The sequence below is a fragment of the Pterocles gutturalis genome, unplaced genomic scaffold, assembly GCF_000699245.1.
Source record: "Pterocles gutturalis isolate BGI_N339 unplaced genomic scaffold, ASM69924v1 scaffold23327, whole genome shotgun sequence".
Taxonomy (NCBI): Eukaryota; Metazoa; Chordata; class Aves; order Pterocliformes; family Pteroclidae; genus Pterocles; species Pterocles gutturalis.
Window position 1 is genome coordinate 21,844 of NW_010108569.1, and position 18,301 is coordinate 40,144.

Sequence of the window (18,301 nt, forward strand, 5' to 3'; positions counted from 1 at the left end):
AATTAAAAAACAAACAAACCAAAACCACTGGTGTTAGGGAAATTATCCAACTCACCCAAAACGCAACCCCTCTGCCAATGCTGATGGAGGAGCTGGGTGATGCGGGAGGCAATGCGATGCGCAGGCTTATCGCTTGTGTATGCATCTTCTAAATAAATACATCTCCAGCTCAAGATGTCCGTGTTGGTAACAAATTTAGGATGGGGGGAAGATGTTTCCAGGATGCTTTAACGGCAAGGTGGCCTTTTCTGTGAACCTACCCCCTTCCTTCCCACTCCCGCACCAAGCAGCTGGCAAGATTACGTAGAAAAGCTGACTGCACCAGATGGCCTCGTGGTGGCAGCCAGATCCGTAATCCAGTCTGATGATGTCTCAGTCTATGGAGAGGCCCCTTGGTCAACAACACAAAGTTAGAAGCCCTCCTTTAGTTCTTTTTAAATAAAACCGGGGCTGAAAGCTTGGCACGTGGGCACTGAGCCTCCTAGAAGAAGTCACGGCGCAACCCTGGAGGATGCTCTCGCGACAATATCCTGCTGCCAGTGTGTATTCACTTTGTTAAACTACCGCTACAAATTTGTCACAACTTAAAAAGTACAAAAATACAATTGCATCTCTGAAGGGTATTTTATACCTACCAAGATCATCCAAGCACTGAAGACCAGACAGCTCTTTAGCCTTCAGAAAAATAAATGCACGAGGCAGAAATGAGATTGAGAGAATTTTGCCAATATATCTAAGCGTGTATTCAGAGTCTCCCAGCATTTCCAGTACAATTACCAAGATGTATGTATCCATCAGCCCAGCTCTGGTACGAATGCTGACAGTACAGTGTTAGGGTATTAGCAATGTGTGCAAGATCCAATACTAGCACAAATTTAGTAGTTTAATAATCTGGAGGAGCTATCTTCCTGGAATTTTAATCTCATACCAAGAAAAAAAAAAAACAAGGCTCTTAGCTATTAATCTACTCACATATTTAGGGCAATCCACCTCTACTGATTAAAAAGAGCGACACAACAAATGCACGCTAAGTCTTTCCCTTTTCTTCCAAAGAAGCAAGCTGTGCAGCTGGGCTGTATTTGCTGAGCCAGCCGGGGTGTTCATTAAAAAACAACAAAAAGCACTAAAAAATGGTTAAACCCATCCTAATTTCAAACCATTTCACTGGGACATCCCTCACCTGTACTGGGGCAGAGATGCACAGCCCAGTGCTGCCTGGGCAGGTCCGTGCTGGACCCCACAATGGGGTTACCACGAGTCATTGATGCCCACACTATCCCCTCTCCCGAAAAAGAGGAGTTGAAGGAGACCTTCTGCTGGAGCTGCGGAACAATTCGGCTCTGCCAGCAGCTCTCAGGGAGCTGTGGCAGTGCTGCTGTCTTCTACCTTGCAGAGAAAGCCTAGGAGATGCTAAAGAAGGTTACAGCTTTTGCTTTAATGGCTGAGGCTTGGTTTGGTTGGTCCTCCCACTGACCAGAAGACACAAACCAGTCTCTGCTTTATATCGAAGCACAGCTCCCCCCGCCCCTGACCCCTTAAGAGCAAAAAAAAAGTAAAAATTAAGAATAAATTAGTGTTTCTCCATTTTGTTTAGCTGAGGATCGTTTAACACAGGAGCTAGGAGATGGGGGAGTCTGGTACTCGCCTCTTCGGAGAGGATCCGACCAGCAGTGCATCCCCAGAGCAGGGGGTTCCTTGCAGCACCGACACCAGTACAGTCCAGACAGACCACCGGTGCTTGCAAGGATTCACAGGCAGCCAGCTCTGGAGCTTGTGGGACATGACCTGGCCCAGTGGCTGCTTCAATACATGACCTCGTTGTCTCCCACTGTGGTGAAGGGGACGCCATAGGTGCTCTTCTTGCTCCGCTTGCTCTTCTTGCTCCAGACCAGCAGGGTGCTGGTGCTCTTGCTGTTCATCAGACTTTTTCGGTTGTTCTCCTTGTTGTTCTTCAGCATCCCACTGCCCAAGGACATTGCTCCTGCCTTCTTGTCTGCCTGTTTGGGAAGGGGAGTGGAGAGGGGTTTGAAACCAGGGCAGCACCTGGGCTACAAACGTGATGCCTGGCTTCAGTCCTGTCACCTCCAGTGTGGGAGCAGGACACCAGGGAACCTCTGCCCCCTATAAAGCTGCTTGCTTTGGTACCTGACTCAAAGCTAACAGTGGCAGAACAAAGATTTTCATTCCTGGAAATCCTGCTTCACATTTGCTAAGCCAGATGCAAACAAATCTGCCATGCTGGAGACAGTGCAGAACCTCGTTTAAGCCTACCAAAGCCAGTCTTAACCCCTCCCAGAGGCAAAATTTCACATTTAATGCTTGGAAAATTACTTACAGCTTTTGGTCCCTCCGAACTCTGCAGGGTTATCACCCCAATCTCCACTCCTTCCTCCCCAGTGCTCTTCAGGAGCTGCACCACCTCAGCGTGCTTGGACCATCTGCAGTCCTTGCCATTCACTGAGATGATGTAGTCTCCCTCCTTGAGTCCAGCTTCCTGGGAGGAAAAAAATGCACATTTTTGAGCTCATGAATGCTGCTGCAAAGTCTGCTTGGTTTCCACCCCACCCGACAGGTCCCAATCTTGTGGAGATACTGGACATGGGGAAGGTTGTGGTCCACCCTCCATCTATAGCTCAAGAGAGCCAGCATCTTCATCATCGTAAATAATCATCTTCAACATCTGTTTTACAGACTAAGGACCTCTTTTGTAGCTGCTGGTGCTGGCCATACTTGACACCTGGAACCCTATAAACTCCCAGCCCCGTGATTTTTTGCAGCCTTGCAAGAAGCACATCCAGCTCTGATTCTCTGATAAAGGTTAAATCCTGCAGGTCTCTGGAAATAAATATAAAAAATAATCCCTTGAGAAAATGGAGCAAGCTCAGCAAGGTCCTACCAACACCCTTTATCCATCAAGGCATCAACAAGGCTCTTGACATGAAGGCAAGCACATGCCAGCCTGGGGCTTGTAGGGACAGCATCAGAGGCAGGAGAAATCCAGCCAGGATGTGCCAGGCCAGCTGCAGTGGATGTTTAAAAACTTGCCCACACAAGGACATCCATATTTTGGTGTTTATCTGGAGACCAATCCCACTCCATCTGACTGCAATGAATGTTTGTAGCCCAAGTGACACAGCTTGGTCCAGATGTGGACCAAGTATGGTCTTTATGAAGGTTTTAATCTATCAATAAGGGATGCAATCCTGCTGTTAAGGAGTATGTTGTGACAGAGGTGCTGGGCTCTGGATGGCAGAACTGATGCTGAGCAGTGCCGAGGGAAGGGGGAGACCTTCTGCACACCCCACTAGGACACTCCAGTAAGCTGCTGCTGGAAAACAAAATTGCCCCTGACACAGAAAGCCCATACAATGAGTTTTCATTAAGGTAATTTGCTTTTCAGACTTGCCAACTTATTCCATCCACTGTCACATCCAAAATGGGGGAGAAGGCAGATGGGCACTTGCCAAAGAGAGGCTGCTAGCAGTTAAAAACTAAGCTAACCTCCATATTTTTTCCTTAGCTGTCTCCTAAGACAAAAAAAAAAAAAAAATATCTCAATTCTTTTGTGACACCCATCTGCAAGCCCTGGGCTGAGATCTGGCAGGGATGAGCCTCCACCTGAGCAACCCAATGCAGTTATGAAGTCATACAACCAATTGTTAAGACCTAAAACCACCCAGCACCCCTTGAGGAAACCTCTGACACCCCACTTCCACCACCCCACAACAAGAGGCTGGATTACTCACGGCAGCGCAGCCCCCTGGGATGACACCAGCGATGAGGACGGGGGAGTCTCCTCGCAGTGTGAACCCAAAGCCGTTCTCTCCTCTCATCAGGTGGACTCTCTGCGCTGGGCACCACTTATTTTTGGCTGAGAAAACTGAGAGGGGTCCCTGGGGTAAGACAGAAACAGGGAAAGAACATTTTGGTGCAAGAACAACTCCCTGGGGATTTTCAACCTTGCAAAAACACCCACTGATGGGGAGGAGGCAGAGCAAGAAAGCCTGCCATTTGCATTTCTTTAAGGATGTGATTTTGAGCCTGTGTGTTTCTTTTTACCCTGCCTGCATGCCCAAAAATGTAGATTTATGCACTAGAAAGCTAGAAGTGCTTAAAACCCCAGGTCAGATGCTGGGTTTGTGAGCAGCAGCACAGGTTCATGCAGGTTGGGAAGGACCTTGGGAGGTCTCTAGTCCAATTCTCTGCCCAGAGCTGGGTACAGAAATCCTCCTGGCACTGCCCCGCTGCTGCAAGGCAAGGAGGAGGTGGTCTCTGCACGCTCAGCGAGCTGACATCAGTTTAGACACAATAATTGTGGAAAACTCCAGTGGGCAGAGCTGGCTCCTTAATTCAGGAAATAAAACCCATTGACCAAGGAGGGACAATGAGGGTTGAGGTTTTTCACTGCTGCCTGGCTCTGGGGGAGGCAGCCCAGCAAGGTGTGAGGAGGCAGTGGGACGGGTCACCTCTTCAGGATCAGTTCCTCCCCCACTCCAGAAAATTTTTCCTATTTTTCTTTTTTCCTACTTTCCTGTTCCCACAGAAGCAGAATATACCTGCTGGCCCTGTGGCTACTCAAAAATTGAGAAGCCCAACCTCTCCCTGGTGTGCTACACAGCCCCTGGGGGTGACTGGGGGACACGGACAGCACAGCCAGGTCCCACAACAGCCCCAAATCTCAGCCTTGCTCCCTACGACCCTGTCAGACTAAAGAGAGGGATAAAGGTTCAGTGGGATTTTCCCACTGCCTCCCAGCTGGCACCATCCCGCTCTACTCCCCTAAAAAGCTTCCACTAAAGGGTCCTTCTAGTCCTTTTTGGATAAAACTCAACTGAAATGCCTGTGCCCGTTCCCCTGTGCACTGGAGGAGCTTTGTGACCCACTTAGGTCTTGCAGAAACAGATCTGTGCTCTCCCACACCTCTTCCTCCACGGGTACCTGCCTGCAAGGAGGTAGCTCATCCTCCTTGGAAAGCTGCCTACGAGCACAGCAGCTGTACCGGGAGAGGGAGAAGAGGCTACATGGAGGAAGGAAACCAGGCTAGCCGAGCATGCAGAGGAGGACAAAGAGATATCTGCTCCCTCGGGGCAACCTCGATCCCGTAGCTGTACGTACCAGCCTGTGGAAGAGGTCAGTCACCTTCACCTGGGAGAAGTTGGGGGATTTTATCTCTGGTTTCTGGTGCGTTTTGGCTAGTGGGAGGGAGAGAAAAACACATACACCGGGGTCAGGTAGGTGCTTGTGGCAGCTGCTGCCTCTACATCATGCTCCCCAAGGAGGAACAGTGTGACCCATAAGAGCCAGGACCTGTTCGGGACATGCAACCCAGATCCCCCACTCCCTCCCATCATGCAGGGAGGTCTGGTCCACAGTGACATGCCACAAACTCACCATGGAGTTTGCCCACCCCATGCAACCTGTCACAAATCCTCTCCACAGCCACACACCCCAAAAAAACCACTTACGCTGAATGTCCGGGGCATCTCCAGTTTCAAAGAAGTCCTCCTCATGGTCGATTTCCGAATACTTGCTCAGCGAGCGTTTGTGGGCGAAGGAGAGGACCTCCTGGAGGATATCCATCTTCCGCAAGATCTTGCACAAGCCATGGATCCTCATGGCTTCCTCATGCTTCATGATAGCTTTCTTCAGATGAGCTTTGCCTGTAAGGGAGCAGAAAAATCACAGCCTGAACGGAGTGGAGCAGCCCCGCTGTTGATTCCCTCTCCGCTCGCTCGGCTGCCCACGGATGACAGCAGCCTCCACGGCTGTGTCACCCGACGTGACTCAGGGACAGCCCAGTCACGTTTGCAGCCTGCCAGGCATTCAACGTGTGCTAAATGGAGTAGGTCCCAGCCGTCACCTCGAACCCCTGATGAAGGGCTGGGAAGGGACCTTGAAAGGGGTGACCTACTTCACTCCCCTGGAGCCGACAGCAGAGCTGGCAGATGTTCTCGAAAACCGCCGGCAAAGGAGCTGCCACCACATTATGCTGCCCCTGAAGTCCCTCCTAACGCTTAACCTCGATTTCCTCTGAAAATTAACTTCTCTCCATTGCCTTGTGTCCCCTGAGGGGGGCACGGAGGAAAATCGAGCCCCAGTCTCCCAAAGCCAGAAGATGCAACATGTCTCCCTCCTTTCTAGGCTAAGCAAAGCCTTGTCCTCGCCCTGGAGGTCCTGCTTTTCAATCTGCTCTTGTTTTGCTCCCTTCAACTTGCCTTCAATGTGTTTCCACCCTCGCGAAAACGGAGCAGCCGCAAAATATCCAGAAGAGATGAATTCACGATGACCCACCAATATCGACGCAAACATCCTTTTTTTGCAAGAGACTGCAACCAAGATACCCGTATCCAATGCTAAACTACCAAAAAAAGCTAAATATCTATCTCTATATATATATACACGCATCATAGAAACACGTGTGCCTGTAGCATTTCCACTTTTAGGACACAGGGTGGCAACATAACCCAGGAAGATAATTGAGGTTTGCTCCAGAACTATGAAGACCGCAGCCAGTGGCTTAAAGACTTCCACTTTCCTCCCCAGGAAGTCCCCATCGAGGAAATATTTTGAGGCTGAGTGGAAAACAGAGAGGAAGAGACTGTCCAAAAGAATTGTCTCAAATGCAATCAATCCTATTTTATCACAGCAAGAAAGCAACTAAGTTTTAATTACTATCAATGATTCCGAAGCTATTTCCATTACATTATGGGGAATAGAGGTTGGGCATGGAAGTTGTGCGAACTTTTGTCTGCACTCTATTGAGGATGGGAGAATATATCATGTCTAATACAACACAATGTTATAAGACTAGAAGACAAAGGAAAAAAATAATCCTTTCAGGGAGATGGTTTTAATGCTGCAAATTTCTTCCCTTCCTGAAAACCAAAATCAGAGCTGTGGCTGGCACCTGCATATTTCATTTTTAACCAGCAAACGTTGAATGAAGCCCATTCCCCCCAAGAAGAGCAGGCAGACCTGGAAACAGAGTTGAAGCAGATCGTGAAACCAGACGACAGCAGCTGAGGGTAGTCCTGGTGGGACCCGTCTCCTTTCACATGTGTGCTATGAGGGGAAAGAGCACCAAGAGGCAGCTCGTGGGGGAGACAAACAGGATACGACACCCCAAAATCAGGGCGCTGAGCTTGCTCTCGCTGCAGCCTTGCTGAGGAGGGTCTGACAAAACACAACGTCAGCTGAATAAGCAATGGTCTGTTTTTCCCCCAAAGCTGAAAAATCCGCATAGGAGTAAGCTCTGGTCTTCCAAGCCTTTCCATGCAGCTAAAAAAGCCACCCACTGGCATCTGCTGTGTGTCTTCTTGTCATCAAGCCAACTTATCAGAAAGCCCATGCCAAGAAGCTTCCAGGATCTCTGTGTCCCTATGGATTTTTCCATGCTGCACTGGGTGACGTTACCTGGCTCAGGACACTTCGCTGCCCGAGGTTTCACTGTCAAACTCAGCTGGACAGGTCAGTGCAAGCACCATGAGTTGGCCCTCAAAACCCTAACAGGGAACTATGACGCTTTCCTGCCTTCCCAGAAGAGATTCTTTTCAAAAAAAAGCCCCCAAAAAAGTGTCTTTGCATGGAGAGATCCCCCAACAGCTCATCACACTCCTTCATGGAGACCATACCTATGCGGGTATGGCTACAATGGGTCTCACTGCCCATGCATCGAGGTTTCATTGCAACAACCAGGGGTTTTGCCCCCACCGATGTGCTTACCCAGCTTCCTCCTCTCCTCAGGGTCCTGCAGCAGGACACGGAGCGATGGTCCCTCCGGCATGGTGACATGGAACTGGATAAAAGCCTTCTCGTGTTCTGATAGCTCAGCATCAGATGCTGCTGTGTGAAATAAATGGGTGGGGATGAGCTTAGAGAGAAGTCAGGGTGCTGCTCGGTCACCCAGACCCCTGTGGCAGTGGGGACAAAGGGTCTGGGAAGCCACATCCACATTCATATGGCCCAAATAACTTTCGCAGCAGCTTCCTCTCGCCTAACAACAGCCTGCAATGACCACCAAGACATCACTGGTGGGGAGGGGGATGAGTTATCACATTCAAGGCCCCATCAGGCTTTGAAGCTAAGTGCAGAATTTGCCCTGTGCACAGCAAGAGTATCCAGCTCGTCCACCTCCTTCCCTCTTTTGCTCTGGTCTGGAAGCGGGATTGGAAATAAAAGAGTAGGACAGGTTAAAGTGTAATTTGGGAGCTGAGCCCTCCTTGCTGTGCCTGGGACCCCTGCATGGGCGGAGAGCTTGCAGTGCAACCAAGAGTCCTTCAATGGAGAGGGTTGAGATGGATACAGCTTGTACAAGCACTTGAAGAACCGTGATGAGCTCTGTACACATGATTTTTAAACCCTTATTTCCAGCCAAAGCTGTTCCTGATCCCCTTTGGCTCACAAGGAGCTCAGGGTTGCATGGCAGCCTCCTCACCTGTGCACTGGGTGCGATAAGAAGCAACCCAGAGGGCTTACTGGTCCAAATGGGAGGAGATCCCAAAGCCTGGTGAGCACCCTCAGCACAGGCACCCAGCAAGCTGAGAACCGGCAGCTCCAGGGCTGGCTCTCCACACACCAACTCTGTCCATGCCAGCATCCCCGGGGGATTAAACTGCAGGGTAAGGAGTTTATTGCTGGCTGGTTACAGAAGCAAAAGATTTGTTATTCTGAACAAGGGGGTCAGGGTATGCTTGGGGAGGCAGCAAGTGGGCACGCGAGATCTCAACTGCATGCTCAGATGGAGAAAAACAAAACCCAAACACTCAAATCAGGAATTTCCCGCAGATTTGTGTTTCCCCCAGCATCTAAGTTTACTAGGACAGGCAAACAGCCTCAAAATTTCAGGGGAAATGTTTGCCCTGTCCCTTGTGACCTCATGCAAACCTTGCCCCATCCCTGTCCTCTGCCCTTTCTGCTGTCAAGCTGCTCCAGCCCCACGGAACCCCACTCTCTCCCATCGCTACCCCAGCAACAATCCTCGCTGAATCCTGCTTCTGCAACACCCATGTGGCACAAGCCCAGCAGCAAGATTTTGAGCAGATTCTGGAGCAGAAGAGGATGCTGGGACAGTCTGGCAGCTGTCACTGGTGTAGCACTACTTTTGTCAGTCATCCCTCAAAAAGTCCCCCAGCCTGTCCTCAGCCACCCCACTAAGTGATGGGTCAGAACCGGAGGTCACAGCGTGCATCAGCTGCCTGCCCACAGATCCTCTGCCTGACCCAAAATCGTTTACATGGGTGTCAGTGATGTCACAGATGGAGATGACGGGTCACATCCCACGTCCCCACAACCACGTGTACCCTGCTGCCAGCACTCCACCGCCCTGGAATGCTCAGGGCAGCCAACCACGAGGTTGGCAACTAAATTCAAGTAGCCCAGACTATTTTGTCCAGAGATATCTTGTGTCATTTTATTTTTATTTTTATTTTTTTGAAGCCCCCAGATGGCCTGCCACACAGACCAGGTGCCTCCAGAGGATGCCTGGCCGCGGACACTGGCACACGCGTGGTCAGCAGGCAGCTGGCCCCCTATTTACCCACCCAGTCCCAAAGAGGACAGCAGGTGACATCCCTACAGCACCTTTTTGATCACCTTCTTTGCAGTAAGGACTTCACAAGCACTATGCAAAACAGAAATATGGGGGAAATCTGCCCCACACACGAATTGCTGAACCAATAAGAGAGTTAAACAGCTCAGAACATCCCAAAAAAATTGAGGTTTTGTATCCATCTACCCTGTGCACACCTCCATTCGCCTCTTTTTTTGCAATTCCTCCCAAACACCAGTGTGGAGCCAGCACTTGGCTGAGCAGGCAGCTGCCTCCGAGCTGGAACACTCACCGGGACCGTCGCAGAGTGCAATGGCAGCGAAGTAGTGGGAAAGGGCTTTGAAATGCTCCGACTTGACATGGACCATGGTGGTCCAAGAGAAGGGAACATAATCCTTCACGTGGGTCTGGGTCATCGTCTGGTGAACCAGTGAGTAGACATCTTCTACCTGTGGGACATCAAGAGACAAGCCTAAGCCACAGGTTGGGATGTTGGACATCCATCAACACAGAGTGACAGCAGGCTGTCCTTTCCTGGGGGGTTCTGCCAACCACAGAAGGAGCCTCTCCAGTGGTGACAGCCCACCAAGTCCTCTCCTCCCCAAGGTGCTCACCTTTGCTGCCTCGTGGGCGAGCTGCAGCCGGGCGAGGAAGTTGTGCTGAGCATGCAGCAAGGTCATCTTTTCAAAGACGCACTCTTGGACCTGAGCGACCATCAGCCGCACCAGCATGTTCAAGGAGGCAGCGCTCATATCCAGGCTGGGAGCGTTGGAGAAGTTTTCCTTCAAGTAGTTAAAGGCACCTGCACGAGGAAGAAGCTCCTGGTAGCAGCTGGGCTTGCAAACAGAAGGATCAGGCTTTTGGAGCACGAAGGTTTCCCCATCAATGGTGCAGGAGAAGACCCTTCGACTCAGCTTGCACCTCAATGCTAGTCCAGGGAAAAAGGTCCAGGGGTCCCTCCCTTGCTACCTAAAACATCCTTGCACCCACAGCTTTCTTCTCCAAAGCCCTGGGTGACCACAGACCCAAGGTTCCTTTTTTCCCCACCTGCTTGCTGACAGATCACCACCTCTCCTCTTCCAAGCTGGGACATTCCTACTGCTGTAGGGTCATCCCAGCTCCTCTTCACACCCACAAGAGCAGCGTGGTGCCACCTTGCATTTGGTTCATGGTCCCTTGGAGATGCCCCATCCCCATCTCTCTTTGCACAACTGCTCCCTCCCCTTCTTACACTCATGAGGATTATTCCTGCCCTGGGGAAATGCTGCCTGCACATTCCCGGGGAGCTGAGGAAGGAGAGAAACCCACTTACCGGCTGCCTTCTGAAAGGCATCGATGGCCTGGTTGAGCCCCGGTAGGGATGCACGGTCCTGCCGCGCTCCGATTTGGGTGTACAAAGCTCCGATGTTGAAGAGCACGCTGCCCTTCTCGAAGGCCAGCGCTCGCTGGTGTGACGGGACCCCCGTCAGGGAGTCGTACCTGGGGAAGGGAAGAGTCAATGGCCTGTCCATCCTCAGGTCCTCACCCATGGATGCAGGAGAAGCCTGGAGGGTTTTCAGTGCTCTGCGTGGGCTCACAGTCACTGTTCCCATAATGGCTCATGGCCGTGGGGCACCCACCTTCCCCTGCCTCCCCTAACCAACCCACCCAGGATGAAAGCAAGTCCAGAGCGAGAAGAAAACCCAGCTTCCTGATCCGCCAGTCCTGGCTTTGTTGCTGAAGCAGGTGACCCTGATGTGGAAGCTTGATCCCAACTCCCTTCCCACTCCTGATGTCCCAGGTGGGATGGAGAAAGCTGCACCAACCAGTGGAAGAAGATGCCGAGGCTTTTGGTAGGAGGGAAGAAACGGCTGTCAAGGAAGTAGAGCTGGTTGTAATACTCCATCAAGAGCTCAAGACCGGCTTCGTTGCGGCTCGGGGTGCGCATCGCCTGTAGGGATGGGAGAGGAGATACATGGATGGGAAGAGACTGGGAAAATGGGAGGGGAAATGACAGATTTATGGAGCTGCACATGCCGGTCAGCCCAGAGGGGAGAAACTCCACCTGAGTTATTAGATCAAGAGGATCAGATCTTTATGATCAACAGGATTAGATCAACAGCGGACAAGAGGCTGTGCAGCAGTGGGCGACAGTCCCCTGGTGCAGGTTCAGCTGCAGGAAAGGTTGGGGAAGCACCAATTCCATGCCAACACCCAAATGGAGAGCCAGCAGCCTGGGAGCCATGATGAAAACAATGTTCATCTAAACCAAGTTTGGATTTTAAGAGAAGATCCAAAATCTGATTAAATAAACACTAAGGAAGAAATAGGATTTTTTTTCTCTTAAAAAAAAAGCCCTTGAGCTTTTGACCCAGCATGGGGAGGAGGGTTAGAGCTCTCCTAATACCTAATTTTAATTTGAACTGGGCCTGGTGGTGTTGGGTTGACAGTTGGACTTGATGATCCTTGAGGTCTTTTCCAACCTTAATGATTCTATGATTTTCCCAGCTTCTAGCTTTGCAGGGGTCCTCTCCCACAGCCTGAAGAGCAGGATCAGGACCTTCACAAGGTCTTGAGCAAGTCTCTTCTTTCCGCTCTCCCAATCAAAGCTTCACGGCAAGGCAAAACTTGAAGTTACTTATGAGTGCTGTTTCATAGGAGAGGGGAAAATTCACCTTTACCAGATTGCTTCCTATTTCCTTTTCTCCAAGCACTAGCTGGAGAGAGAGAGCAGTCAATTAGCCTTGCCGGCAGCTTGGAAAGAGGCTGAGGGGACCCCAGAGCAAAATGTGGCACCTCCAGTGAACATTTCTGGGCAAGCCAAAGCAAAAGTTTGCAACTCAAGGGACACCGACCTGCCGTAGCTCCATGAACTCTTTGATTTCCTTTTCAAACAAGACACCTTCCTCTCCATAGTGTTCACTGATGAAATCCTGAATGGGGAAACCAGAGAAAAGAAAACCCTGAGTCACCCTTGGAAACAGATATTCAAGATTTAAACGGTGACTTTGGGTGATTCTGTGTAGCCAATTTGCAAGCTTTCTCTGCAAGGAAACCTTTACCAAGAAAACCATCTCCTGACTCTTGATCTCCAGCATCTCCAGACCCTCATCTCACACCTTCCCATGTTTTAAATCCAGTTTATCCTCATAAACCTATTTTTTTTGCAACTGTTCCAATAAAGAAAATGTTTTGCAGCTGCTGCAGCATCTCCTCTACAGCACCCAACTGTACCCAAAGCACACGTTCACTTCCCTCCATTGGCTTACATAGCATCAAGCATGCAAAACACCAATGCTCACCTTCAGTGGTACCAGCAAATCCAGTTCCTTCGTCTCTTTCAGGCCCAAAGGGATCATGGGGACGCTGATGGACTCGCTGGAAGAAGACAGCAAGCTATTTAGTGGTTGGATTAAAAGCTTTGGAGAGACCCTGTGTGTCAGTGTCTAAAATGAGGTAGATCTTTGCCCTGGGTTTGTGCTTCTCCTATTAAGGGGTAAAACTAGAAGAGGACTCAACTCCGCAAAGCAGAAGGATGCTCATCCCGATGTCATGTCGGGAACAGCAGTGTGAGAGGAGGGGTGTGCAAAAAATAACCTGAAATTATCACCCTTATTCCTCCAGCTTCTGCTTTTCTCTCTGTAACAAATATAATAGCAACAAAATCAGCTTCAGGGACGAAGCTGCTTTAATTACCAGCCCTTTGGAACCGGGTGTGATGTGAGTGCAGGTCACGGATTCACTCACTCCTACGTTGTAATCCGGGCTTTGGCACTGATAAGGACTTGCTTGGGCTGCAGCACTGTGCCTGATGTTGACATTTTCTACCTCTATTAACAGCAGTTATCTAATAATAGCTCTTATCGTGGAGCCCGTTCAATATCGTAAAACGCTGAAGATGATGACAACTCCGGGAACACCCAGTTGGGGAGTGGTTTGTGTTTCAACATTAAAACTGTGAAGCTGGGCAGCACCCAGGATGCAAGATGACAGACAGGAAGGACCATCTTTTGGGGGATTTAGTGGCTTTTTTGATTTTCTGCTGCCAAGAAGTAAAGAAATGGTCTGGACCACACAGAAAATTACAGCACTGCTACTCTGCAAACAACCCCAAAGGTGGACCCATCGTTCAACTCCTGTATTCAGAGATGGGAAATGGGAACCTGTGGTGGTACCTACAGCTCACGTTGCTCTGAAAAAGTTTTCCCCAATACCCATCTCTTCCTTGGGAATGTCCCCAGCCCTGGCACCAAGCCATGTTACCACATCCCCAGACCCTTGGTCTCCCAGGGGACCAGTTTAAAGAGATGAGAATGGTTTAGCAAAGTGAGAAATGGGAAGTGGGTTGGGCAGGATTGAGCCCTCACCAGCCCAGGTTTGCACAACAGCTCTCTCTCATTACCTCCAGAAACCACTGATAACTTGTTAGCACATCACTCATTAGTCCAAGGGGGAAAACAGAAAAGTTTCAAAAATCTGGGGAGCAGGGCAGGGAGGTTGCACCCACATTTTCATCTGTTCATAGTAAATAAACAGCTTCAAGAGCTACAATTAGTACAGAAAAGCCATTATCGCTCCTTCTCTAACAAGATTTCTGCTTGAATCCAATGCCCAGAGCAAACAAAGGGGCTTTTCTTTGGCCTGGGCAGGGTTTTGAGGTTGCTGCTTCTGTTGTTTTCCTTTGAAACTGGGGCAAAGAAGTGGTGGGTTGGAAAAAATTAGCATCCTTGATAGGGAAGAGCTTGGGGAGGATGCCTGCAAAGTGGGAGAGACCGTCCCTACCTCTAGCACAGAAGCAGCAGCACCAACATCCAGGATTACATTCAGATACTGCAACAGACCCTCTGGGTGCTGTGAACACCCAAAGGTGGTAGAGATAAAGCCTCCTGGGGCTTTCTTCCCATAGGAGATCCCACGATCCTAACACAATCCTGCACCCAAATGATCCTGATCCTACGTTTACTATCATCGCAGCAACCTGCAGGACAGAGTCACTGATACTCTCCTGGTTTTCGCACCTCTCTGTCCCCAACAGCACAGGAATCCTCCCCCAAGGAGGACTAGGCACCAGGAAAAGCACATGGATAGATAGACATACGCCATCCATCTCAGGAAGACAAAGAGTGGCAGCGGCTCCCATGTTTCTGCAGCATCCCTAGTCTTTTTCTGCCGTGGGGATTTCTGCTTTTCTCACCAGTGAAACGGTGCTGCCGAGCTGTCCCAGCACGTTGGTTTGCTACTGGCGAGCGTAGTAGGATTACTGCTCGGGTGAGTCAAGCCCGAGGTGGCTGGGTAAGCGTTTCAAAGCAACAGAGCGTTTACAATTAACAAAAGGTCTAACCTCAGAAATAAAAAAAAACCCTAATACCCTCAAAGGGAAAAGGAACCAGTGAATAATACACTCTGGGAACAGCCAGAACAGGAGATCGGGCACCTGAGCAGCCATACTTTTAATTTCTTCTGCTAAATACCCCACTTCACCTGCTGGAAAAAAACTCGTGCTCTAGTGGGATGCTCAGGGAAGGAGGATGATGCAAGTAAAGATGGTTGCTTCCAACTTATTCATCCTGTTTTAGGACATCTGTGTCCAGAGGACATCCCATCCATCCCCAAATGCCTCCTAAGTATCTACTAGGAAAAGCAGTTGAGTTTGGTCACCTTGCAGCTCTATAGATGAAATGTGGATGTTCCCAGGATAAAAACCTGTTTCCAGCGAATCTGGCCCATGCCCAAGTCCTCCCCTTTTCTCCAGCCACCACTTCGTGGTCCCTTGCCAGAGGGACGATCCCTGTGCAAAGCAGGGAGGCAAACCAGTGGGCACAAGGTGAGAGGCCTACTTCCAGAAAAAGTAAAAATGAAATAACAATAAAAATAAAATCCTAACTAAGCAAGCTGCTCTCCTCATGCTGCAGGCAGCTGCCTGCCTGGCTCAGCCACTCGCCATACCTGTCGTTCTGGTAGACGTCCATGCTGCTGTTCAGCTCCTCCAGCTCCTCCTTCAGCAGCTGCAGGTTGGAGTTCACGTAGCTCAGCTCCAGGGCTACTGTCTCCTTGACCTTGTGGTTACTGGTGGCCCTGCAAGACAACATCATGTGGGTCAAACCTCTCCCATTTCATCAATGCCTTTATTTATCAACTCTCGACTGCATCGATAAATAGCAATTAAATTATCCAGTGGCTCAACACTATTTGCATCCATCCAAACCTTCCTGCAAAACCACGCCTCTTGCTCTGCACATAATCATAGAATCATAGAATGGCAAACCATTGGAAGGTTGGAAGGGACCTTAAAGCTCATCGAGTTCCAACCCCCCTGCCATGGACAGGGACACCCTCCACTAGCCCAAGTTGCTCAAAGCCTCATCCAGCCTGGCCTTGAACACCTCCAGGGATGGGGCATCCACAACTTCTCTGGGCAACCTGGGCCAGTGTCTCACCACTTTCACGGTAAAAAATTTCTTCCTAATACCTAATCTAATCTCCCCTCTTTCAGCTTAAAACTGTTCCCCCTCTTCCTATCCCTACGCTCCCTGATCAAGGGATGATCCCATCTCTCCTACAGCTCCCTTTCAGCACTGGAAGGTGCTCAAAAGTCACCCCGGAGCCTTCTCTTCTCCAGGTTAAACCCCAACTCTCTCAGCCTTTTGGGACTGTGGAAGCCAAAGCATCCAGACGATTACACTGTGGAAGTTGAGGCCAGGCAGAACTCATTACAATGTCGCACTGAACTCAGACAAATATTAGAAAGAAATCCTTCACTGTCAGGGTCATGAGGCAGTGGCCCAGGTTGCCCAGAGAAGCTACAGATACCCCGTCCCTGGGGGTGTTCAAGGCCAGGCTGGATGAGGCTTTGAGCAACCTGGGCTAGTGGAGGGTGTCCCTGCCCATGGCAGGGGGTTGGAACTCGATGATCTCTAAGGTCCCTTCCAACCCAAACCATTCCATGATTTCTCCCCCCGCCCCAAGAGCAGCTTTCCCCTTGCTTGCCCATCCACGCTCCCATCTCGAGCACAGCCTCACAGTTGGTTATATACACTCAAGGTGGTCACCCACACCAAATAAAAGTGTTTTATTTGTGTTTGAAGAAGAAAAACTTATTTTTTGGGTGCAAATAAGCCTTCTGCAAGAAAAGAGGTTTGCTGTGCTCATACATTAGTAGAGCCAGACCCCACCCTCCCTTCCCCATTCCTGCACATCAGGAGATGTAAACAACAAGGGTTGATTTCAGCTGCCTGCTCCCAGCAAGGCAAGCTCCCAGGCTGATTATAACCTTCTTATCTGCTCTGAAGGAAAGCGGGGAAGAGATAACCCAGAGCAGTCATTGGCTGAAAGGGGCTCGGGCTGCTTGTGCTAAATCACACAAGGCTCCAGGAAAAAAAATAACACATGTATAAGCTCTGCTCAGCCAGGGCAATGCTGTCTTCAACTGTTTTTTTTTTTTTTTAATGGATAGCATCCTTCAGGGGCCTGGCCCTGAACAGTAAAAGGAGTTGGTTTTCTTTGAAGAGTGTGGTCCTTCAGCATCTCCTCCCTCCTTCGCTGGAACTTCCCCAGACCAATGATTTTTTTTATTATTATTATTTTAAACAAACAAAGCAAAACCACAGCAGGTCCAAAGATCTCCCCAGCCACTTCCATTTAAAACATCCTTTGGCATTTCTGCAATTCCCCATGCTGTTATCAGCACAGTAATGACCCTTTTTTCCCTATAAACCAGTATTTGGTTGCTGTTTCAGTCCTCCACGCCTCACAACACCTCCAGGACCCAAGTGCATTACTGCTGTCACTACAATTTTCTTCCAATATGAATTAAAGAGAATTTTCCCTTCTTACTCCCAGACGATGACAAGTGTTTTTTTTTTTTTTTTTTTTTCTTTCTTTCTTATGTTACCAATAGCTGATTTGCAACCCCAGGGTAACATTTGCATGTACACATGATATATTTGACCAGTGCTTTCACCTTTTCTCTGCAGCATAAAGGACATGGTAGCTTCCAAAGCTTGATTTTCCTCCACAGGATTTGGCACGCACGTGGCAAGTTTTTCCAGGACTTGTCACCAGGTTAAGGTTTTAAAGCCTACTGTCACTTCAGAAGCGCTTCAGTTTGCACTCTACAAGTGCCACATGCAGCAATTCAGAGGACGGTACCTCTGAGAGGTAATTTAGGGAGCACTCAATCACTTCTTTCCAGGGCAAGCACTGATCTCTGTAAGAACACGCAGAGCTTACGTGTCTCCCTCCATCAGCCTCCTCAGTGAAGTTATCAGCTGTTTGCTTAGCTAACACTGAACAAAGATTTCTGATTTTTTTTAAATTTCTTTTTAAGAAACTGTTTTATTGGCGACACCTTTATCTCCCCGATTGCTTTGCTGAGCCTCAGTATTTGAACAAGAAAGGAAAAGGTTTCTGCTGCCTCTGCCATTTATTTATCCAGCAAACAAACCCTCTTAACACCGCTTTGAAAACACCATGTGCACTTTTTTCCCAACACACCATTCATGGGCAACTTCTCCAGGAAGGGAGACTGATATGCTGAGCAGAACAGTTCAGGAGATTATTTTTTTTTTTTTAAAGCACTGGAGAGGTTTTATTTTTTTTTTTAATATTTTTTTTTTTTTTTTTGCAGAGGCAAAGAAACCAGCAAGCTCAGCTGCAAACTCTGCTCCAGGCTGGGCAACCCACAGTTTTTTCTATTTGCATTTAGCACTAGCCTAGAGAGATGCAAAGAAAGTTTCTCCATGAGACTCAAGTCTATAATTTTTAAGCAGTAACTTT

General features: G+C 49.3%; 1 protein-coding gene across 1 annotated transcript; it reads right to left on the minus strand.

Moving 5' to 3' along the window:
• Positions 1 to 1,802: 1,802 nt before the first annotated feature.
• Positions 1,803 to 15,601, minus strand: RHPN1 (rhophilin, Rho GTPase binding protein 1; the record flags this gene model as incomplete). The annotated part of the gene is made up of 13 exons (XM_010072688.1): positions 1,803 to 1,997; positions 2,336 to 2,494; positions 3,747 to 3,893; positions 5,116 to 5,192; positions 5,466 to 5,660; positions 7,723 to 7,842; positions 9,840 to 9,996; positions 10,162 to 10,349; positions 10,860 to 11,026; positions 11,353 to 11,477; positions 12,382 to 12,459; positions 12,829 to 12,904; positions 15,473 to 15,601. Coding segments are annotated over 13 exons (1,813 nt in total), but the record flags the coding sequence as incomplete, so codon positions are not given.
• Between the last annotated feature and the right edge of the window lie 2,700 nt (positions 15,602 to 18,301).